Genomic DNA, 25,082 nt, shown 5'->3' with positions numbered 1-25,082 from the left:
ATTAATTTGCATACATTTCATTTAAGCTGATGCTTCATAAACACTAAAAGACATGTTTTAATATGATTATTTTGACTCGTATTTTATATTCATATTTTTAACTGCTTATAAAATACTAAATTCTCAAGTTATTCTTTAACAATTATACATTATTAACTTACTACATTTTTTCAGATTGACGTATGTCAAATCACTCAAGGCATGCAGAAACATGAATTCACATTTCTACCACTTAAGAAAGTATCAACATCCTATGCTGAAAATGGACTAGAAGATACTGCTAATAATATTGGGTTTATGTAATGTGCGTGTACGGGTTATTGAATATAATTGATAGTAAATTAATGGCAGTGAAACAATTGAGATTCGTTAATAATCTGAATAAAATTTTAGTTAACACCTTTGACTTGTAATTTTCATTCATAAGAGTTACCATTATTAACTTGTATACATTTCATTTGAGCTGATGTTTCATAAACACTATAAAACATCCATTTTTATATGATAATCTTTACGAATATAAAAAAATTCATATTATTATCTGCTTATAAAACACTCAATTCTTAAGTTAGTGTCATGAAATCCAGACCATTAGATTAAGTAAATGATTCTAATTTACTATTATTAACTTCTATAGATATTATGTAAGCTGATTCTTCATAAACACTATAATACATGATTTTATATGATGATTTTGACGATTATTAAAAATTCATTTTTTTAACTGTTTATAAAACACACAATTCTCATGTTAATCTCTTGTAACCAGGAACACTATATTAAGAAAATGATTCTTATTTACTATTATTAATTTGCATACATTTCATTTAAGCTGATACTTTAATAACACTATAAAACATGCATTTTTATATGATAATCTTTACGAATATTAAAAATTCATATTATTATATGCTTATAAAACACTCAATTCTTAAGTTAGTGTCATGAAATCCAGACCATTAGATTAAGTAAATGATTCTAATTTACTATTATTAACTTCTATAGATATTATGTAAGCTGATGCTTCATAAACACTATAAAACATGATTTTGTATGATAATTTTGACGAATATTAAAAATTCATTTTTTTAACTGTTTATAAAACACACAATTCTCAAGTTAATCTCTTGAAACCTGGACCACTATATTAAGAAAATGATTCTAATTTAAAATTATTAATTTGCATACATTTCATTTAAGCTGATGCTTCATAAACACTAAAAGACATGTTTTAATATGATTATTTTGACACGTATTTTATATTCATATTATTATCTGCTTATAAAACACTCAATTCTTAAGTTAGTGTCATGAAATCCAGACCATTATATTAAGTAAATGATTCTTTTTTACTATTATTAACGTCTATAGATATTATGTTAGCTGATTCTTCATAAATACTAAAAAACATGTTTTTATATGATAAGTTTGAGAAATATTATGAATTCCTATTTTAATCTGCTTATAAACAGACAAATATTAAATGTATACACCAACAGAGGGCGTGAGCGTCGCCGTAGTAGGGACGACATCCGTCGGCCGAATCGCCTCAGAAAGAAACTAGATAGTTGTGTGGCGTTCACCGTACTGCTGTGTATCGTAACGGGTCGTTGTTTTTACTTAGATTTTGAGTCTACTCGTTATTTATTAATTAAGATTTTTGATATTATAAACGAATTGTTCATATTTTATGCCCGAAGTTAACACAAGTAACTGTCTTGATCCTTTACTACTAGATCAAGAAAATGATTCTAATTTATAATTTTTAACTTTCATTTTTTTCATTTTACCTGATATTTTTACTTCATAAAAACTATAAAATATGATTTTATAAGTTAATTTTGACGAATAATACAACTTAACATTTTTTCGTATTGAAAAGGAGCGATTTTCAGTTGTTGTACAAATGTATTCTTTAGTTACACTCATAATACATTTGAATTCCTTCTACAAAACATTCTGGTACATCTGTACAATCTTTTATGGCTTATCATAATTATTATTTATTATCATCTGTTATCTATGTTTTGCAGTTCTACATTCGTTTTTGTATTTAAGTTTCAATTGTAAATTCCTTTCATGTATTTTGTATAAAAATGAAGTTTGTCTGTTAGTTTATGTTTTGATAGTTTCCACTTCTGAATTACTCAGTGTTGTCCACGTACTAGTTGTTATATAAAAATTGTCGTTCTCCTTATGGTATCTAGTAGTGACGTTTTGTCCTCCAACCATTATACAGATTTAACTTACTATTTTTTTTTAGATGGCTGTACACCAGATATACTCAGGACATATTGATACATGAATTACCATTTCTACCACATGGGAAAGTTTCAACATCCTACGTTGAAAATGGACTGGACGATCCTGATAATAATAATAGTTTTATGCATAGTACGAGTAATGAATATTGAATATAATTGATAGTCAATTAATAGTAGTGTAACAAAAAGTTAGTGTCATGAAATCCAGACCATTAGATTAAGTATATGATTCTTATTTACCATTACCAATTTCCATATATATCATATAAGCTGATACTTCATAAACACTATAAAACATGTTTTTATATGATTATTTTGACTCGTATTTTATATTCATATTTTTAACTGCTTATATAACAGTGAATTCTGAAGTTAGTGTCATGAAAGTCAGACCATTAGATTAAGAAAATTATTCTAATTTACCATTATTAACTAGCATACATTTCATTTAAGCTGATACTTCAATAACGCTATAAAACATGATTTTGTATGATAATTTTGACGAATATTAAAAATTCATTTTTTTAACTGTTTATAAAACAAACAATTCTCAAGTTAATCTCTTGAAACCTGGACCACTATATTAAGAAAATGATTCTAATTTAAAATTATTAATTTGCATACATTTCATTTAAGCTGATGCTTCATAAACACTATAAGACATGTTTTAATATGATTATTTTGACTCTTATTTTATATTCATATTTTTAACTGCTTATAAAATACTAAATTCTCAAGTTATTCTTTAACAATTATACATTATTAACTTACTACATTTTTTCAGATTGACGTATGTCAAATCACTCAAGGCATGCAGAAACATGAATTCACATTTCTACCACTTAAGAAAGTATCAACATCCTATGCTGAAAATGGACTAGAAGATACTGCTAATAATATTGGGTTTATGTAATGTGCGTGTAAGGGTTATTGAATATAATTGATAGTAAATTAATGGCAGTGAAACAATTGAGATTCGTTAATAATCTGAATAAAATTTTAGTTAACACCTTTGACTTGTAATTTTCATTCATAAGAGTAACCATTATTAACTTGTATACATTTCATTTGAGCTGATGCTTCATAAACACTATAAAACATGCATTTTTATATGATAATCTTTACGAATATTAAAAATTCATATTATTATCTGCTTATAAAACACTCAATTCTTAAGTTAGTGTCATGAAATCCAGACCATTAGATTAAGTAAATGATTCTAATTTACTATTATTAACTTCTATAGATATTATGTAAGCTGATTCTTCATAAACACTATAATACATGATTTTATATGATAATTTTGACGGTTATTAAAAATTCATTTTTTTAACTGTTTATAAAACACACAATTCTCATGTTAATCTCTTGTAACCAGGACCACTATATTAAGAAAATGATTCTAATTTACTATTATTAATTTGCATACATTTCATTTAAGCTGATGCTTCATAAACACTATAAAACATTATTTTATATGATAATCTTTACGAATATTAAAAATTCAAATTATTATCTGCTTATAAAACACTCAATTCTTAAGTTAGTGTCATGAAATCCAGACCATTATATTAAGTAAATGATTCTTTTTTACTATTATTAACGTCTATAGATATTATGTTAGCTGATTCTTCATAAATACTAAAAAACATGTTTTTATATAATAAGTTTGAGAAATATTATGAATTCCTATTTTAATCTGCTTATAAACAGACAAATATTAAATGTATACACCAACAGAGAGCGTGAGCGTCGCCGTAGTAGGGACGACATCCGTCGGCCGAATCGCCTCAGAAAGAAACTAGATAGTTGTGTGGCGTTCACCGTACTGCTGTGTATCGTAACGGGTCGTTGTTTTTACTTAGATTTTGAGTCTACTCGTTATTTATTAATTAAGATTTTTGATATTATAAACGAATTGTTCATATTTTATGCCCGAAGTTAACACAAGTAACTGTCTTGATCCTTGACTACTAGATCAAGAAAATGATTCTAATTTATAATTTTTAACTTTTATTTTTTTCATTTTACCTGATATTTTTACTTCATAAAAACTATAAAATATGATTTTATAAGTTAATTTTGACGAATAATACAACTTAACATTTTTTCGTATTGAAAAGGAGCGATTTTCAGTTGTTGTACAAATGTATTCTTTAGTTACACTCATAATACATTTGAATTCCTTCTACAAAACATTCTGGTACATGTGTACTATCTTTTATGGCTTATCATAATTATTATTTATTATCATCTGTTATCTATGTTTTGCAGTTCTACATTCGTTTTTGTATTTAAGTTTCAATTGTAAATTCCTTTCATGTATTTTGTATAAAAATGAAGTTTGTCTGTTAGTTTATGTTTTGATAGTTTCCACTTCTGAATTACTCAGTGTTGTCCACGTACTAGTTGTTATATAAAAATTGTCGTTCTCCTTATGGTATCTAGTAGTGACGTTTTGTCCTCCAACCATTATACAGATTTAACTTACTATTTTTTTTTAGATGGCTGTACACCAGATATACTCAGGACATATTGATACATGAATTACCATTTCTACCACATGGGAAAGTTTCAACATCCTACGTTGAAAATGGACTGGACGATCCTGATAATAATAATAGTTTTATGCATAGTACGAGTAATGAATATTGAATATAATTGATAGTCAATTAATAGTAGTGTAACAAAAAGTTAGTGTCATGAAATCCAGACCATTAGATTAAGTATATGATTCTTATTTATCATTACCAATTTCCATATATATCATATAAGCTGATACTTCATAAACACTATAAAACATGTTTTTATATGATTATTTTGACTCGTATTTTATATTCATATTTTTAACTGCTTATAAAACAGTGAATTCTGAAGTTAGTGTCATGAAAGTCAGACCATTAGATTAAGAAAATTATTCTTATTTACAATTATTAACTAGCATACATTTCATTTAAGCTGATACTTCAATAACGCTATAAAACATGATTTTATATGATAATTTTGACGAATATTAAAAATTCATTTTTTTAACTGTTTATAAAACACTCAATTCTTAAGTTAGTGTCATGAAATCCAGACCATTAGATTAAGTAAATGATTCTAATTTACTATTATTAACTTCTATAGATATTATGTAAGCTGATTCTTCATAAACACTATAATACATGATTTTATATGATGATTTTGACGATTATTAAAAATTCATTTTTTTAACTGTTTATGAAACACACAATTCTCATGTTAATCTCTTGAAACCAGGACCACTATATTAAGAAAATGATTCTAATTTACCATTATTAACTTCTATAGATATTATGTAAGCTGATTCTTCATAAACACTATAAAACATGATTTTGTATGATAATTTTGACGAATATTAAAAATTCATTTTTTTAACTGTTTATAAAACACACAATTCTCAAGTTAATCTCTTGAAACCTGGACCACTATATTAAGAAAATGATTCTAATTTAAAATTATTAATTTGCATACATTTCATTTAAGCTGATGCTTCATAAACACTAAAAGACATGTTTTAATATGATTATTTTGACTCGTATTTTATATTCATATTTTTAACTGCTTATAAAATACTAAATTCTCAAGTTATTCTTTAACAATTATACATTATTAACTTACTACATTTTTTCAGATTGACGTATGTCAAATCACTCAAGGCATGCAGAAACATGAATTCACATTTCTACCACTTAAGAAAGTATCAACATCCTATGCTGAAAATGGACTAGAAGATACTGCTAATAATATTGGGTTTATGTAATGTGCGTGTACGGGTTATTGAATATAATTGATAGTAAATTAATGGCAGTGAAACAATTGAGATTCGTTAATAATCTGAATAAAATTTTAGTTAACACCTTTGACTTGTAATTTTCATTCATAAGAGTTACCATTATTAACTTGTATACATTTCATTTGAGCTGATGTTTCATAAACACTATAAAACATCCATTTTTATATGATAATCTTTACGAATATAAAAAAAATTCATATTATTATCTGCTTATAAAACACTCAATTCTTAAGTTAGTGTCATGAAATCCAGACCATTAGATTAAGTAAATGATTCTAATTTACTATTATTAACTTCTATAGATATTATGTAAGCTGATTCTTCATAAACACTATAATACATGATTTTATATGATGATTTTGACGATTATTAAAAATTCATTTTTTTAACTGTTTATAAAACACACAATTCTCATGTTAATCTCTTGTAACCAGGAACACTATATTAAGAAAATGATTCTTATTTACTATTATTAATTTGCATACATTTCATTTAAGCTGATACTTTAATAACACTATAAAACATGCATTTTTATATGATAATCTTTACGAATATTAAAAATTCATATTATTATATGCTTATAAAACACTCAATTCTTAAGTTAGTGTCATGAAATCCAGACCATTAGATTAAGTAAATGATTCTAATTTACTATTATTAACTTCTATAGATATTATGTAAGCTGATGCTTCATAAACACTATAAAACATGATTTTGTATGATAATTTTGACGAATATTAAAAATTCATTTTTTTAACTGTTTATAAAACACACAATTCTCAAGTTAATCTCTTGAAACCTGGACCACTATATTAAGAAAATGATTCTAATTTAAAATTATTAATTTGCATACATTTCATTTAAGCTGATGCTTCATAAACACTAAAAGACATGTTTTAATATGATTATTTTGACACGTATTTTATATTCATATTATTATCTGCTTATAAAACACTCAATTCTTAAGTTAGTGTCATGAAATCCAGACCATTATATTAAGTAAATGATTCTTTTTTACTATTATTAACGTCTATAGATATTATGTTAGCTGATTCTTCATAAATACTAAAAAACATGTTTTTATATGATGTTTGAGAAATATTATGAATTCCTATTTTAATCTGCTTATAAACAGACAAATATTAAATGTATACACCAACAGAGGGCGTGAGCGTCGCCGTAGTAGGGACGACATCCGTCGGCCGAATCGCCTCAGAAAGAAACTAGATAGTTGTGTGGCGTTCACCGTACTGCTGTGTATCGTAACGGGTCGTTGTTTTTACTTAGATTTTGAGTCTACTCGTTATTTATTAATTAAGATTTTTGATATTATAAACGAATTGTTCATATTTTATGCCCGAAGTTAACACAAGTAACTGTCTTGATCCTTTACTACTAGATCAAGAAAATGATTCTAATTTATAATTTTTAACTTTCATTTTTTTCATTTTACCTGATATTTTTACTTCATAAAAACTATAAAATATGATTTTATAAGTTAATTTTGACGAATAATACAACTTAACATTTTTTCGTATTGAAAAGGAGCGATTTTCAGTTGTTGTACAAATGTATTCTTTAGTTACACTCATAATACATTTGAATTCCTTCTACAAAACATTCTGGTACATCTGTACAATCTTTTATGGCTTATCATAATTATTATTTATTATCATCTGTTATCTATGTTTTGCAGTTCTACATTCGTTTTTGTATTTAAGTTTCAATTGTAAATTCCTTTCATGTATTTTGTATAAAAATGAAGTTTGTCTGTTAGTTTATGTTTTGATAGTTTCCACTTCTGAATTACTCAGTGTTGTCCACGTACTAGTTGTTATATAAAAATTGTCGTTCTCCTTATGGTATCTAGTAGTGACGTTTTGTCCTCCAACCATTATACAGATTTAACTTACTATTTTTTTTTAGATGGCTGTACACCAGATATACTCAGGACATATTGATACATGAATTACCATTTCTACCACATGGGAAAGTTTCAACATCCTACGTTGAAAATGGACTGGACGATCCTGATAATAATAATAGTTTTATGCATAGTACGAGTAATGAATATTGAATATAATTGATAGTCAATTAATAGTAGTGTAACAAAAAGTTAGTGTCATGAAATCCAGACCATTAGATTAAGTATATGATTCTTATTTACCATTACCAATTTCCATATATATCATATAAGCTGATACTTCATAAACACTATAAAACATGTTTTTATATGATTATTTTGACTCGTATTTTATATTCATATTTTTAACTGCTTATATAACAGTGAATTCTGAAGTTAGTGTCATGAAAGTCAGACCATTAGATTAAGAAAATTATTCTAATTTACCATTATTAACTAGCATACATTTCATTTAAGCTGATACTTCAATAACGCTATAAAACATGATTTTGTATGATAATTTTGACGAATATTAAAAATTCATTTTTTTAACTGTTTATAAAACAAACAATTCTCAAGTTAATCTCTTGAAACCTGGACCACTATATTAAGAAAATGATTCTAATTTAAAATTATTAATTTGCATACATTTCATTTAAGCTGATGCTTCATAAACACTATAAGACATGTTTTAATATGATTATTTTGACTCTTATTTTATATTCATATTTTTAACTGCTTATAAAATACTAAATTCTCAAGTTATTCTTTAACAATTATACATTATTAACTTACTACATTTTTTCAGATTGACGTATGTCAAATCACTCAAGGCATGCAGAAACATGAATTCACATTTCTACCACTTAAGAAAGTATCAACATCCTATGCTGAAAATGGACTAGAAGATACTGCTAATAATATTGGGTTTATGTAATGTGCGTGTAAGGGTTATTGAATATAATTGATAGTAAATTAATGGCAGTGAAACAATTGAGATTCGTTAATAATCTGAATAAAATTTTAGTTAACACCTTTGACTTGTAATTTTCATTCATAAGAGTAACCATTATTAACTTGTATACATTTCATTTGAGCTGATGCTTCATAAACACTATAAAACATGCATTTTTATATGATAATCTTTACGAATATTAAAAATTCATATTATTATCTGCTTATAAAACACTCAATTCTTAAGTTAGTGTCATGAAATCCAGACCATTAGATTAAGTAAATGATTCTAATTTACTATTATTAACTTCTATAGATATTATGTAAGCTGATTCTTCATAAACACTATAATACATGATTTTATATGATAATTTTGACGGTTATTAAAAATTCATTTTTTTAACTGTTTATAAAACACACAATTCTCATGTTAATCTCTTGTAACCAGGACCACTATATTAAGAAAATGATTCTAATTTACTATTATTAATTTGCATACATTTCATTTAAGCTGATGCTTCATAAACACTAAAAGACATGTTTTAATATGATTATTTTGACTCGTATTTTATATTCATATTTTTAACTGCTTATAAAATACTAAATTCTCAAGTTATTCTTTAACAATTATACATTATTAACTTACTACATTTTTTCAGATTGACGTATGTCAAATCAATCAAGGCATGCAGAAACATGAATTCACATTTCTACCACTTAAGAAAGTATCAACATCCTATGCTGAAAATGGACTAGAAGATACTGCTAATAATATTGGGTTTATGTAATGTGCGTGTAAGGGTTATTGAATATAATTGATAGTAAATTAATGACAGTGAAACAATTGAGATTCGTTAATAATCTGAATAAAATATTAGTTAACACCTTTGACTTGTAATTTTCATTCATAAGAGTTACCATTATTAACTTGTATACATTTCATTTGAGCTGATGCTTCATAAACACTATAAAACATGCATTTTTATATGATAATCTTTACGAATATTAAAAATTCATATTATTATCTGCTTATAAAACACTCAATTCTTAAGTTAGTGTCATGAAATCCAGACCATTAGATTAAGTAAATGATTCTAATTTACTATTATTAACTTCTATAGATATTATGTAAGCTGATTCTTCATAAACACTATAATACATGATTTTATATGATAATTTTGACGGTTATTAAAAATTCATTTTTTTAACTGTTTATAAAACACACAATTCTCATGTTAATCTCTTGTAACCAGGACCACTATATTAAGAAAATGATTCTAATTTACTATTATTAATTTGCATACATTTCATTTAAGCTGATACTTTAATAACACTATAAAACATGCATTTTTATATGATAATCTTTACGAATATTAAAAATTCATATTATTATCTGCTTATAAAACACTCAATTCTTAAGTTAGTGTCATGAAATCCAGACCATTATATTAAGTAAATGATTCTTTTTTACTATTATTAACGTCTATAGATATTATGTTAGCTGATTCTTCATAAATACTAAAAAACATGTTTTTATATGATAAGTTTGAGAAATATTATGAATTCCTATTTTAATCTGCTTATAAACAGACAAATATTAAATGTATACACCAACAGAGGGCGTGAGCGTCGCCGTAGTAGGGACGACATCCGTCGGCCGAATCGCCTCAGAAAGAAACTAGATAGTTGTGTGGCGTTCACCGTACTGCTGTGTATCGTAACGGGTCGTTGTTTTTACTTAGATTTTGAGTCTACTCGTTATTTATTAATTAAGATTTTTGATATTATAAACGAATTGTTCATATTTTATGCCCGAAGTTAACACAAGTAACTGTCTTGATCCTTTACTACTAGATCAAGAAAATGATTCTAATTTATAATTTTTAACTTTCATTTTTTTCATTTTACCTGATATTTTTACTTCATAAAAACTATAAAATATGATTTTATAAGTTAATTTTGACGAATAATACAACTTAACATTTTTTCGTATTGAAAAGGAGCGATTTTCAGTTGTTGTACAAATGTATTCTTTAGTTACACTCATAATACATTTGAATTCCTTCTACAAAACATTCTGGTACATCTGTACAATCTTTTATGGCTTATCATAATTATTATTTATTATCATCTGTTATCTATGTTTTGCAGTTCTACATTCGTTTTTGTATTTAAGTTTCAATTGTAAATTCCTTTCATGTATTTTGTATAAAAATGAAGTTTGTCTGTTAGTTTATGTTTTGATAGTTTCCACTTCTGAATTACTCAGTGTTGTCCACGTACTAGTTGTTATATAAAAATTGTCGTTCTCCTTATGGTATCTAGTAGTGACGTTTTGTCCTCCAACCATTATACAGATTTAACTTACTATTTTTTTTTAGATGGCTGTACACCAGATATACTCAGGACATATTGATACATGAATTACCATTTCTACCACATGGGAAAGTTTCAACATCCTACGTTGAAAATGGACTGGACGATCCTGATAATAATAATAGTTTTATGCATAGTACGAGTAATGAATATTGAATATAATTGATAGTCAATTAATAGTAGTGTAACAAAAAGTTAGTGTCATGAAATCCAGACCATTAGATTAAGTATATGATTCTTATTTACCATTACCAATTTCCATATATATCATATAAGCTGATACTTCATAAACACTATAAAACATGTTTTTATATGATTATTTTGACTCGTATTTTATATTCATATTTTTAACTGCTTATATAACAGTGAATTCTGAAGTTAGTGTCATGAAAGTCAGACCATTAGATTAAGAAAATTATTCTAATTTACCATTATTAACTAGCATACATTTCATTTAAGCTGATACTTCAATAACGCTATAAAACATGATTTTGTATGATAATTTTGACGAATATTAAAAATTCATTTTTTTAACTGTTTATAAAACAAACAATTCTCAAGTTAATCTCTTGAAACCTGGACCACTATATTAAGAAAATGATTCTAATTTAAAATTATTAATTTGCATACATTTCATTTAAGCTGATGCTTCATAAACACTATAAGACATGTTTTAATATGATTATTTTGACTCTTATTTTATATTCATATTTTTAACTGCTTATAAAATACTAAATTCTCAAGTTATTCTTTAACAATTATACATTATTAACTTACTACATTTTTTCAGATTGACGTATGTCAAATCACTCAAGGCATGCAGAAACATGAATTCACATTTCTACCACTTAAGAAAGTATCAACATCCTATGCTGAAAATGGACTAGAAGATACTGCTAATAATATTGGGTTTATGTAATGTGCGTGTAAGGGTTATTGAATAAAATTGATAGTAAATTAATGGCAGTGAAACAATTGAGATTCGTTAATAATCTGAATAAAATTTTAGTTAACACCTTTGACTTGTAATTTTCATTCATAAGAGTAACCATTATTAACTTGTATACATTTCATTTGAGCTGATGCTTCATAAACACTATAAAACATGCATTTTTATATGATAATCTTTACGAATATTAAAAATTCATATTATTATCTGCTTATAAAACACTCAATTCTTAAGTTAGTGTCATGAAATCCAGACCATTAGATTAAGTAAATGATTCTAATTTACTATTATTAACTTCTATAGATATTATGTAAGCTGATTCTTCATAAACACTATAATACATGATTTTATATGATAATTTTGACGGTTATTAAAAATTCATTTTTTTAACTGTTTATAAAACACACAATTCTCATGTTAATCTCTTGTAACCAGGACCACTATATTAAGAAAATGATTCTAATTTACTATTATTAATTTGCATACATTTCATTTAAGCTGATACTTTAATAACACTATAAAACATGCATTTTTATATGATAATCTTTACGAATATTAAAAATTCATATTATTATCTGCTTATAAAACACTCAATTCTTAAGTTAGTGTCATGAAATCCAGACCATTATATTAAGTAAATGATTCTTTTTTACTATTATTAACGTCTATAGATATTATGTTAGCTGATTCTTCATAAATACTAAAAAACATGTTTTTATATGATAAGTTTGAGAAATATTATGAATTCCTATTTTAATCTGCTTATAAACAGACAAATATTAAATGTATACACCAACAGAGGGCGTGAGCGTCGCCGTAGTAGGGACGACATCCGTCGGCCGAATCGCCTCAGAAAGAAACTAGATAGTTGTGTGGCGTTCACCGTACTGCTGTGTATCGTAACGGGTCGTTGTTTTTACTTAGATTTTGAGTCTACTCGTTATTTATTAATTAAGATTTTTGATATTATAAACGAATTGTTCATATTTTATGCCCGAAGTTAACACAAGTAACTGTCTTGATCCTTTACTACTAGATCAAGAAAATGATTCTAATTTATAATTTTTAACTTTCATTTTTTTCATTTTACCTGATATTTTTACTTCATAAAAACTATAAAATATGATTTTATAAGTTAATTTTGACGAATAATACAACTTAACATTTTTTCGTATTGAAAAGGAGCGATTTTCAGTTGTTGTACAAATGTATTCTTTAGTTACACTCATAATACATTTGAATTCCTTCTACAAAACATTCTGGTACATCTGTACAATCTTTTATGGCTTATCATAATTATTATTTATTATCATCTGTTATCTATGTTTTGCAGTTCTACATTCGTTTTTGTATTTAAGTTTCAATTGTAAATTCCTTTCATGTATTTTGTATAAAAATGAAGTTTGTCTGTTAGTTTATGTTTTGATAGTTTCCACTTCTGAATTACTCAGTGTTGTCCACGTACTAGTTGTTATATAAAAATTGTCGTTCTCCTTATGGTATCTAGTAGTGACGTTTTGTCCTCCAACCATTATACAGATTTAACTTACTATTTTTTTTTAGATGGCTGTACACCAGATATACTCAGGACATATTGATACATGAATTACCATTTCTACCACATGGGAAAGTTTCAACATCCTACGTTGAAAATGGACTGGACGATCCTGATAATAATAATAGTTTTATGCATAGTACGAGTAATGAATATTGAATATAATTGATAGTCAATTAATAGTAGTGTAACAAAAAGTTAGTGTCATGAAATCCAGACCATTAGATTAAGTATATGATTCTTATTTACCATTACCAATTTCCATATATATCATATAAGCTGATACTTCATAAACACTATAAAACATGTTTTTATATGATTATTTTGACTCGTATTTTATATTCATATTTTTAACTGCTTATATAACAGTGAATTCTGAAGTTAGTGTCATGAAAGTCAGACCATTAGATTAAGAAAATTATTCTAATTTACCATTATTAACTAGCATACATTTCATTTAAGCTGATACTTCAATAACGCTATAAAACATGATTTTGTATGATAATTTTGACGAATATTAAAAATTCATTTTTTTAACTGTTTATAAAACAAACAATTCTCAAGTTAATCTCTTGAAACCTGGACCACTATATTAAGAAAATGATTCTAATTTAAAATTATTAATTTGCATACATTTCATTTAAGCTGATGCTTCATAAACACTATAAGACATGTTTTAATATGATTATTTTGACTCTTATTTTATATTCATATTTTTAACTGCTTATAAAATACTAAATTCTCAAGTTATTCTTTAACAATTATACATTATTAACTTACTACATTTTTTCAGATTGACGTATGTCAAATCACTCAAGGCATGCAGAAACATGAATTCACATTTCTACCACTTAAGAAAGTATCAACATCCTATGCTGAAAATGGACTAGAAGATACTGCTAATAATATTGGGTTTATGTAATGTGCGTGTAAGGGTTATTGAATAAAATTGATAGTAAATTAATGGCAGTGAAACAATTGAGATTCGTTAATAATCTGAATAAAATTTTAGTTAACACCTTTGACTTGTAATTTTCATTCATAAGAGTAACCATTATTAACTTGTATACATTTCATTTGAGCTGATGCTTCATAAACACTATAAAACATGCATTTTTATATGATAATCTTTACGAATATTAAAAATTCATATTATTATCTGCTTATAAAACACTCAATTCTTAAGTTAGTGTCATGAAATCCAGACCATTAGATTAAGTAAATGATTCTAATTTACTATTATTAACTTCTATAGATATTATGTAAGCTGATTCTTCATAAACACTATAATACATGATTTTATATGATAATTTTGACGGTTATTAAAAATTCATTTTTTTAACTGTTTATAAAACACACAATTCTCATGTTAATCTCTTGTAACCAGGACCACTATATTAAGAAAATGATTCTAATTTACTATTATTAATTTGCATACATTTCATTTAAGCTGATACTTTAATAACACTATAAAACATGCATTTTTATATGATAATCTTTACGAATATTAAAAATTCATATTATTATCTGCTTATAAAACACTCAATTCTTAAGTTAGTGTCATGAAATCCAGACCATTATATTAAGTAAATGATTCTTTTTTACTATTATTAACGTCTATAGATATTATGTTAGCTGATTCTTCATAAATACTAAAAAACATGTTTTTATATGATAAGTTTGAGAAATATTATGAATTCCTATTTTAATCTTATATTATAAAACGCGTGACGTTTCGCCCGAAAAACACTTGAGCGCGCTTGCTGTACTCGCCGCAGTTCCTAAAACGGAAAAAAGAATGCGCTCCGGTCGCCGTTATCGCGTCCGGTCGGTTATCAAAAATATTATGTTGGACAACTATACTATTACTATTATTATTATTATATATTTCACTTTTATACGGATTTTATTATAGCGATATCGATTACATTCAAAAGAAAATTAATGAGAATGTGTGTGTGTGTGTGTGTATGTGTAATGAAATACGAATTCAACGAGTAAAACGACGTATAACGCGAATTCGGTGACGGTTCGGAAACGGTTTAAGTGCTCGAGATTTGACATCGGTTTACAACTCAAACTGTAGTCGATAGGATTAGGCGTTAGGATAGGATAGGATTTAGGCAGGTGTAACGAGTTCGAATCCCGCTCCGGCGACTTTCCCGGCGGCGCTTTGATAAACACTGCGAGTCATTTTTTGCATTTTTTTTCACTTTTTTTTCCAATGTTATATTATTTATTATTATTTTATTAAAAATTATATATTATAATTGTTCTTTTACAATATAAGTATGTCACTTTAATTTCAATTTGTAAATGTTATTATTCTTTTATATTAAATATATATATATATGTTTTGCTAACCAAAACAGAACTTGACCTGAGTGTATTTTGGGAATAATAAAATATTGTAATTATATTATTTGTTTTAAGATTTAAAATAATTCAACGGATACGGTTGTATACATGGATACATATAATTTTTATAGTTGTTATTACATGAGTATATTACAATACACTGTTGTGAGAATACACACACCATTGTTTTTATAATAAAAAATATTACATTATTATACTGTGTATGCATATACATTTTTTTATTTTGTTGGTAGCTAAACCTTTACACATAATATTATGATTAAATTTAAATATACTGAAAACTATTTGCCACGATGATTTGATTTGAAATATTATGATGTTTACAATATTATTATTTTTTCATAATATAAGTATGTTACTTTAATTTTTTTGTATTAAGCATTTCAGGAGATAAATTCAAGTATTGTATGTTTCACACATAATATATTTCAATATATATAATTATTTCAGATTGCAGACAAACACATTAAATAATATACAATTTGCTTCCCATTACATTCAGGTATTTTTTATATAAGAAGATGCACTACATCATTGTCAATAAGCAAAGGAGATCCTTGCATAACATTTTAAATTTTAAATTATATATATAGACACAGAAACTTATGCATTTCACTTACTGTTCAATGTAAGTTACTATTACATAGACAGACACACGAGTACATTGCAATGCACAAACGTAAGAATAATTAGAAATCATTTCGTTTTAATATTAATGTACATATATAATGTTTTGTTGTTGGTAGCTAGACATTGACCTTATTAAATGTTCGATGGCACAAATGTACTTACAACCATATACTTCAGCAGTAGTATCACAATCTAATTAAATTTAAGCAATTTGAATGCATTACATACATTTGATAGACACAGTAGGTAACATATGCATTTTACTTACACAGTACAAGTGCAATGATGAATTTGTACGAATGGTGTACTTATACTTAAAAATATCATATTGATAAAGATTGTCCTAATTTCATAACCTTTGTCACTGTCATTGGCTTGCAAAACACATAATGTCAATTAAATAATACCTATTATAATATATTATTTTTGTTTTTTTAAAACATTTTATTATATTAAATTATATTAAATGTTAAATAAAAGGCACTTGAAGAGTTATGTACATTAGCCAGATTACACGTTTCCAAGTCACTTAAATTAAGATTACATTTGTTTTACTTACCTATTTTCATGCAATACAGTTATTGCAATATACCCTTAACTCAAAGCTAAGAGTTATAACGCTGTCATACCGTTTGTTTATCATACATACATAACAATAGTATTATACTATTACCAAAAGATAAATAATAAAACACTGCTAATAATAAATTAATTTCTTTAAACATACATGTTTAGTATATTAACCTTTAACTTACATTTATATTGAACTTATGGTTACTAATAAAACATTATTTAAGTATTACACCACAAGTTATAATGTTATAATATATATATATAATATATAGGTATACACATTAGGATAGGACCCTTAAAGAAAAACACATATAAATCAATTTTTCAACATTTATTGAACATTCTGAAAAAATAGACATAATAATAACAAATTATAAATTACAACAATGTATTTAAATTACAAATAATGTATAAATAATTTTCTTATATATTACTTACGTCCACATGCATGGAGGCCAAATGGCCCGCCACCGTCGACAAGGAGCTCGAGCCCCGCTGCCGGCGCGGGGCCGAGTCCTGTCGCCGATCGCGGGACGGTGCCGCATCGTGTCGCCGATCGCGTCGCCGATCGCGGGACGGTGCCGCATCGTGTCGCCGATCGTGATGCCGATCGCGGGACGGTGCCGCATCGTGCCGCCGATCGCGGGGCGGTGCCGACTTCCACCACCTGTCACGTGGTGGTGCCGACTTCCGCCGCCGCTCCCCTGGTGGTGCCGACGCCGCCGGTTTGTCTCGCCTAGGTGGTGCCGTTGGCGAGTGGTGGTCCCGCCGACGCCGCCGCTCCCGGGGTGGTGACCGACCGGCCGGATTTTTGGGCTTCTTGCCTAGATAATAAAAAACAATTATTTCGAGTTGTATACGTGTACAATTTGTATATATAAAAGATACGTACAGTCGCGAGCCATGTGGCCGTACTTTCGACAGTTGTAACATCCTGAAAAAGAAAGGAGTATAACATTAAAATATTTATTATTATACATGTTAATATTCATGCATACTTTTTGCAGAGCCGCCGACGGCGCTCGGCTGCTTGCTCCGGGTGACGGGAGTATTCACCGTCACCCGGCAATTGTGTAAGGTAAACATACCGTCCATAATAATATATATAATATAAGTTCTATAAAAAAATAAATACATTTTAATTTTAATTACTTATAACAATTAAAAAAAACCTAAAACAAAACACATAAAAATACTGTAAAAGAACGTGTACTCACTTCAGTGGACTGATGTAAATAAATGGAGTCCAAACGACAATTTTGTTCTAGCCCACGGATTGAATATTACGTAATTATGATTGGTACCAATAACGCAGGTCTGTCCATCGTTCTATCCATCGGCGATGATTGACAAATAGCTTTAATAATAATTAATATTATTAAATTATATGTGCGGTTATACTGGTGCCATGGGCGGCGGAGTGGAGAGCGAAAAGCGTCGCGAACCTGGGTCCGGTACCGGTTCTCCTACTTCAGTCAGCTTTTGACTTTTCTACGACCAGCGTTTGTGCAATACGTTTGTCATTACGTACACATTTACGTACACTTAAATTTGCACACTTTTTTCTCAACTTTTTTTTTTTTACTTCGTTGGACGTTTTATACACCGGTGAGTACATTTTTTATTATTTAAAAGCGTCTATCCCGCGTATAGGTATATTCGTCACAGTCGGCCAATTATTCATTTACCCGAGCGTGCGTGTTCTCCTAAGTCCACACATGGTATCTCGAGAACTTCGCGTTTTTTTTTTAATATTTGCAATTTAATGCGTTCTATTATTTCCACGTTCTTTCCTGGGATCGTCGTTCGGTGTGATCAACATATATTCCCATTACATACGTTGTGCGTTACCCCGCATTTTTTTCACTCGCTCATTTTTTTTTGTATTATGTTATTACGGACATCCTATTTTCTTATGCGTTTGGTTTGTACCGTTTCGTAAACATTATTATTTACCATGTACATTATTAATATACACAGTTTTTCTAAAAATAACACAAAACTCTTGGAATTCCCGTGTTGCTGCATTATCACCACTGATAACATACTGATAACGACATTGGTAACGATATTATAATGATGTCGAGTGTTTATACGTATATACTATACTATTTATTTTACTTATTATTAATTTAATAATATATATACTAAAGATGTTAATTATAATTAATAAATACATGTATTACGTTTTCGATATGATGCTATTATACATCTTTAAATTGTCAATTTTTAGGCACATCACCATGGTCAAATTATGTGTGATCTGTGGAAACGTCGATGGTGTCGATGGAGTTTCTGTGCACAGGTAACAATATATTTATTTATTAACAATTCAATGTCATTGTACCATTACTCTAGCCATATATTAACACTATTCATAATTTGATGGTTACATTAGGTTTCCAGTGAATGTCGAACAAAGGCGTCAGTGGGTGTTGTTTGCTGACAACGGTGGTATAAATGCTCGACAGATTTTAGCTAGCTCAATGATGTGCTCGAGACATTTTGTACTAGGTCGTGATTACTTAGGAGGAGCATTTCCTCGCCGCCTGTTACCTGGAGCGGTGCCGTCTTTGGTAAGTATATCATAATTTTTTTTTTTTTTTTTGTGATAATATATAATAGGCTGTATTTTGTTAGCTGTTACTGTGATTTATACACATATTTTTTATTATTATTAGGTATTCCAATGACATTGTAATATTGTAATACATTAGACTATAATAATTGTAGGTATTTAGTTAATAATTTTTTTTATTCATTTAACAATGTGTTATTGAAGTACAAGGCACTCATAGTAGTAACACAAATTACATAATTTCATGCATAGTTTTTAATTTAAGTGCTGTAGTAATATTTTTAACATTAAATTGCATTACAGATGAATGCATTAATTTTTATAGTTTGAAATACTATTTTTATAATTTAATTTAATTTAAATTAAACACCTAAGACACTTTACATTTAATACCTACACTCATGTCATAATACTAAATACTATGCAACTATACCAAAGCATTTTCAATTAAATTTATTACTTCTTAGTACTTATTACCTAGCGGTGTGCATTTTACATGATTGTTATTAAGTAATGTTAATGATATACTTTATTATCATTATATTATATTATATCACATAATATAATGTTGAATATTCAAGCGTATACTATATGCACACATTACAACATTATAGGTAGTTCGACCGGTCATTGAGATTGTGGCACCGGGCGGCGAAGAAGGAGCGGACGTGGCAATGGCTGATGACAACGGGATGGAAATGGAAGTTGTTGAAGTCCAAATGGACGACGACAATGTTGAAGTCGTTGAAGTCCAGATGGATGAGGTAATGATGGACATAGATGAAGAACCATTGCTACAGGAGGAAGTGGTACAAGGTGACATTGAGTTTGTCGATGTACTGCCTGCTGACGCAGAGGCAGTATTTGAATTCAGGGATATATTCGACGTTTTACTACCAGACATCGATGAGGAGGTCAGTAAATATGTCACATTTAAATCAATATTATTGATATTTTTTTTTATTTATACATCTGTGTCATTTTAATTTCAGTTCATGCCGATTCCCCCGAGAATGCCCATCAGAGACCGTCCGGCTGGCATTCATCACGAACTTCCAGAGTGTCATAACATAGGGCAATTGGATGCAATCTGCACGCATTGTGGTGCACGTCACTTCTCATGCGAGCGTACACTCAGGAATCATCATTTTACAACATGTTGTAATAATGGTCAAATGGCCGTTACAGGAGAACGCGTGTTGGGTCAACCACCTGACTTATTAATTCGTTTGTTAGTTGATGATTCGCAGGTAGCTAAACATTTTAGGAAAGAAATCCGCCGGTACAACAACACTCTGGCATTTGCTGCGTTCTCCACTGACCTTAACCCAGGACGTTTGCCAGGTCGTGGACCGAGAGTGTTCACCGTTCACGGGCAGGTGTACCGCAGGATTAGCAATGACGTTGTCAGAAATGAGCTGATGCAACCGAGATACTGTGAGTTGTATTTCATTGAATCCGGGGCAGCCAACCAGATCCGCATGGCACAACAGCCACGCCAACGACCACTAATGGAAGACTTGCTTGCAGACTTAGATAATCTGTTACGGCAAAACAATCCATTCGCAGTGGCTTTCGAGTAATATATTAAATTAAAATATATATATTTAGCAAAATACACACATCACACTTATTAATAAATTAATTATATTTAAAATTATTAATTCTATTAACTATCAAATACAAATATAACTTCATAACTCATAACATATCATTGTTTAATAAAGAAAAACAATTATATAAACATGATGTAGAATGCATTATTGTTACCTCAATAGGTGTAGTGCGTTCAGGTATTTCTATATGATACAACAAACAACTTGAGTCATACAGTGAATATTTTATTGAATACTTAACATTTTTATTATTCATCCATTACTGTAATTCAAATATTCATTGTTTACATTTTAATCACTACTGCCTCTTATTAAAAACCAATTTTAAATTTTAAGAAGAATATGATTAAACTCCTACAGCTCCTTACAATATTAAATTCACCTTTCCTATAATATGACACTTTGGTACAGTTAATAGTTAATTCTTTTGATTTTCTTTTATTATCATGTACTGTACTAAATGGCACTTTCACTTTATAGACTTAACCTTATTTTTATTTGATTTTATATTCTTCTAAGTAACATGATTTTAACAATATCAGTACACTTCCGAATTACAAAAAAACACTGTTACATTAAGAGCAATACATTGTATTGTATATATGTAATACATCATGTAGCTTTCATAATAAAACAATATTGTTGTGTGAATTTTGTGTTGCACTTGCCTAACGAAATTAACAATTTTTGTTATCCATAATTATAATATTAAAATATTCATATCTGTATGTACTCAAATATATACATTTATCAGTCCACACACATTATGCTTTATGACAGCGTTTTAATTATATTTAAATTTATTATCTATCAAGAAACAACATAAAATATGAATGTATAGGTAAATTAAATAATTTTATTTGCAAAGTGACTGATTTTATTGTCATTATTATATATTATATTATTATTATTATTACTATTTAATGGTATTTTAGTGTGCTGTGGGTTTACTGTGTGTGTTATTGTTACCATTATAGGTTTAGTACTTCAAGGTATTTATTTATGTAACACCAACCTATTTACTTGAGGCATAGGTACCAGTAACTTTTTTATTGGTAAAACACAAATTTATTTTTATTTTTATATACTGAGATTTGGACACGATATTAATATTCATAGCTTTAAACTATATTTTAAGAGTATGAATGAACAAATATCTCATGCACACATCTTATACACTATTCCCATAGGTGTGAGTATTGTTGTAACACTCTGTAGGTGTTATGCAAACACTGAACTAACGGGACTTAGAGTTATATTGATTTTACTTAACTTATATTTTACAACATATATACTTTTTACCAAGTTAGAATTCCAGTAATTCCAGGCTAATTTTTACTTATTATTATTATATTATTATTTATGTTTATACATATATATTGTCACCAATAGAAATACACTTCCAAATAATAACTAATATATATTAAATTGTACTGTAATGTGTCAGACTTGCCTCCACCATGCATACATCATAATAACAATAATACTATCATTCATTATTTACTACATACAAATATTTATACCTTTACACTGTACATATTATGTGGATGTACCGCGTGGCTTTAATAATAAAACAATATTGTTTTGTTACAGAAACATGCGAAAAGTATGGCAGAGGGAACAAGATGCTGCTGCTGCCAATCCCATGTTGCAACCGAGGAGGGTGACCATGCACATCATCGCCGACCCAAACAACGACCCTCGGCGATACAATCAACCAGCTGCTCATGTGAATGAGGTAGCAGTTGTCTTTGTTGGTGAAGATGGTCTGCCACCAAGGAACCTCGATCTGGTCATATACGATTCAAACCCAGTTGATCCAAATCACCGGATGCAAAGCATTTCAGCAGGCTCATCTCACGCAGATCCAATGCTATATCCCCTTTTTTTCCCGTACGGGGAAACCGGTTGGCATTACAACCTGCTACAAGAAGGCAACCGCCGGAACGCGGTTCGCGTTAGGAACACTATCAGGGAGTTTGTGTGTTACCGTCTGGCCATTAGATACACTGGAACCAATAGCAATGGGAATGAAGGCCATGCATTTAGTTTAATACATGCAGGTGGTTTTTTATTACAGCAGTACATGTGTGATCAGTACATTCGCATGGAAGCGAACAATCTGCGCTACACTCGAGACAATCAGAGAGCGCTCTTTGCTGATGCTTATCGGGGCCTGGTGGACCACATAAACCAACAGCTCCACGTCGACGAAATCGGCCCTGTTGGACGCAGGACCATTCTACCATCAACCTTTGTAGGTGGCCCTCGGTACATGAAACAATGTTACCAAGACGCAATGGCCATTGTGCGTAAGTATGGAAAGCCAGACCTATTCATAACGTTTACGTGTAACCCTAGGTGGCCAGAGATAGTAGACAACATTCCAAGTTGGTTGAAGGCAAACGACAGACCCGATTTGGTGGCGAGGGTTTTCCATGCAAAACTGAAGGAGCTGATGCGTGACATAACGACCAATAGGGTGTTTGGTAATATAGATGCTTATGTGTACACAATTGAGTTTCAGAAACGTGGTCTTCCACATGCACACATACTCATAATTTTGCACGAGGACAGCAAGTTGCTTACAGCCGACGATGTTGACAATGTTGTGTGTGCCTACTTGCCTGACCCTGCAACTGAAAGGCGCCTATTTGATAGTGTGAAGTCACACATGATTCACGGACCGTGTGGACAACTCAACGGCAACAGTCCGTGTATGATTGACAACAGTTGTTCAAAGAAGTATCCCAAAGAATACAGCGAAGAGACTGTGTACGTTTCAGATAGTGGTTATCCAACTTATCGCAGACCGAACAACGGACTTGTGGTAAACGTCAGAGGTCACCCTGTCGGCAATGAGTTTGTTGTCCCCCACAACCCATACTTGCTGGTCAAGTATGACGCACACATAAACGTTGAGGTGTGCTCTACTATAAAGAGTGTGATGTATTTATATAAATATGTCTACAAAGGCCATGACGCTGCTACCTTGGAAGTCTGGAATGGAGATGAAATAGAAAAGTATATGAATTAATTAAACTTATAGATTTTATATTACAATTTAGTAATATTATCGTGTTAGTTTATTTTTAACTTAATTTATTTTTTAATGTTTTAAAATATACTTATTTATTTAATTGATTGACGTTCACTGCTACACAAATACATTACATAAAAACAATTTTTATAATTTGACGTTTTAAGATTATCAAGTACCGTACTTAACATTTTACATGTCATTATTAGGTACATATTGTAATACTATTATTACTATACATTACCTAAGTTGACTTTACATTAAACCAATGATGATATTATAAGTAACAAACAAATACCAAACACAAAATTAAACATTCTTATGTACTGCACTATTTTATTTATTATATATCAAATATATCTTAATCTAATAGTTATATTATTATATTCTTTGATGTTCATATACAATGTACACTAAACTATATTATATATATAACATTTTCCTTAGA

The 25,082-nt window shown here is 28.7% G+C and overlaps 3 protein-coding genes and 1 long non-coding RNA gene across 5 annotated transcripts in view; 3 read left to right on the top strand and 1 right to left on the bottom strand.

Annotated features, from left to right (window-relative positions):
* The window catches only part of LOC132924594 (uncharacterized), a 231,217-nt gene that overhangs the window by 48,916 nt on the left and 157,219 nt on the right, over window positions 1–25,082 (top strand). The gene's annotated exons all lie outside the window — the stretch shown is intronic.
* On the bottom strand, window positions 17,824–18,663 carry LOC132923816 (serine/arginine repetitive matrix protein 1-like). Its single transcript, XM_060987788.1, has 4 exons — window positions 18,618–18,663; window positions 18,399–18,517; window positions 18,293–18,334; window positions 17,824–18,224 (listed from the first exon to the last, which is right to left on the bottom strand). Exons 2-4 carry the CDS (start codon window positions 18,493–18,495, stop codon window positions 17,824–17,826), a joined length of 540 nt encoding a protein of 179 aa, XP_060843771.1. The 5' UTR covers window positions 18,496–18,517; window positions 18,618–18,663.
* On the top strand, window positions 19,577–21,614 carry LOC132926652 (uncharacterized). Its single transcript, XM_060991026.1, has 4 exons — window positions 19,577–19,705; window positions 19,799–19,976; window positions 20,593–20,892; window positions 20,971–21,614. Exons 1-4 carry the CDS (start codon window positions 19,578–19,580, stop codon window positions 21,559–21,561), a joined length of 1,197 nt encoding a protein of 398 aa, XP_060847009.1. The 5' UTR covers window position 19,577; the 3' UTR covers window positions 21,562–21,614.
* LOC132923814 (uncharacterized) lies at window positions 23,200–24,631 on the top strand. Its single transcript, XM_060987786.1, has one exon. The coding sequence runs from the start codon at window positions 23,240–23,242 to the stop codon at window positions 24,629–24,631; it is 1,392 nt and encodes a 463-aa protein (XP_060843769.1). The 5' UTR covers window positions 23,200–23,239.

The sequence above is a fragment of the Rhopalosiphum padi genome, chromosome 3 (genome assembly GCF_020882245.1).
Source record: "Rhopalosiphum padi isolate XX-2018 chromosome 3, ASM2088224v1, whole genome shotgun sequence".
Lineage (NCBI taxonomy): Eukaryota > Metazoa > Arthropoda > Insecta > Hemiptera > Aphididae > Rhopalosiphum > Rhopalosiphum padi.
This window is presented reverse-complemented; position numbering and strand designations above follow the sequence as displayed.

Excerpts from the sequence above, each read along its gene's own strand:
- LOC132923816 (XM_060987788.1), bottom strand. The coding sequence starts at position 18,495 with ATGGACGGTATGTTTACCTTACACAATTGCCGGGTGACGGTGAATACT. Across the intron at positions 18,335-18,398 it reads CGTCGGCGGCTCTGCAAAAA|GATGTTACAACTGTCGAAAG; the intron begins GTATGCATGAAT and ends TTTCTTTTTCAG. Across the intron at positions 18,225-18,292 it reads CGGCCACATGGCTCGCGACT|GCAAGAAGCCCAAAAATCCG; the intron begins GTACGTATCTTT and ends TTTATTATCTAG.
- LOC132926652 (XM_060991026.1), top strand. The coding sequence starts at position 19,578 with ATGTATTACGTTTTCGATATGATGCTATTATACATCTTTAAATTGTCA. Across the intron at positions 19,706-19,798 it reads GATGGAGTTTCTGTGCACAG|GTTTCCAGTGAATGTCGAAC; the intron begins GTAACAATATAT and ends TGGTTACATTAG. Across the intron at positions 20,893-20,970 it reads TACCAGACATCGATGAGGAG|TTCATGCCGATTCCCCCGAG; the intron begins GTCAGTAAATAT and ends TTTTAATTTCAG.
- LOC132923814 (XM_060987786.1), top strand. The coding sequence starts at position 23,240 with ATGTTGCAACCGAGGAGGGTGACCATGCACATCATCGCCGACCCAAAC.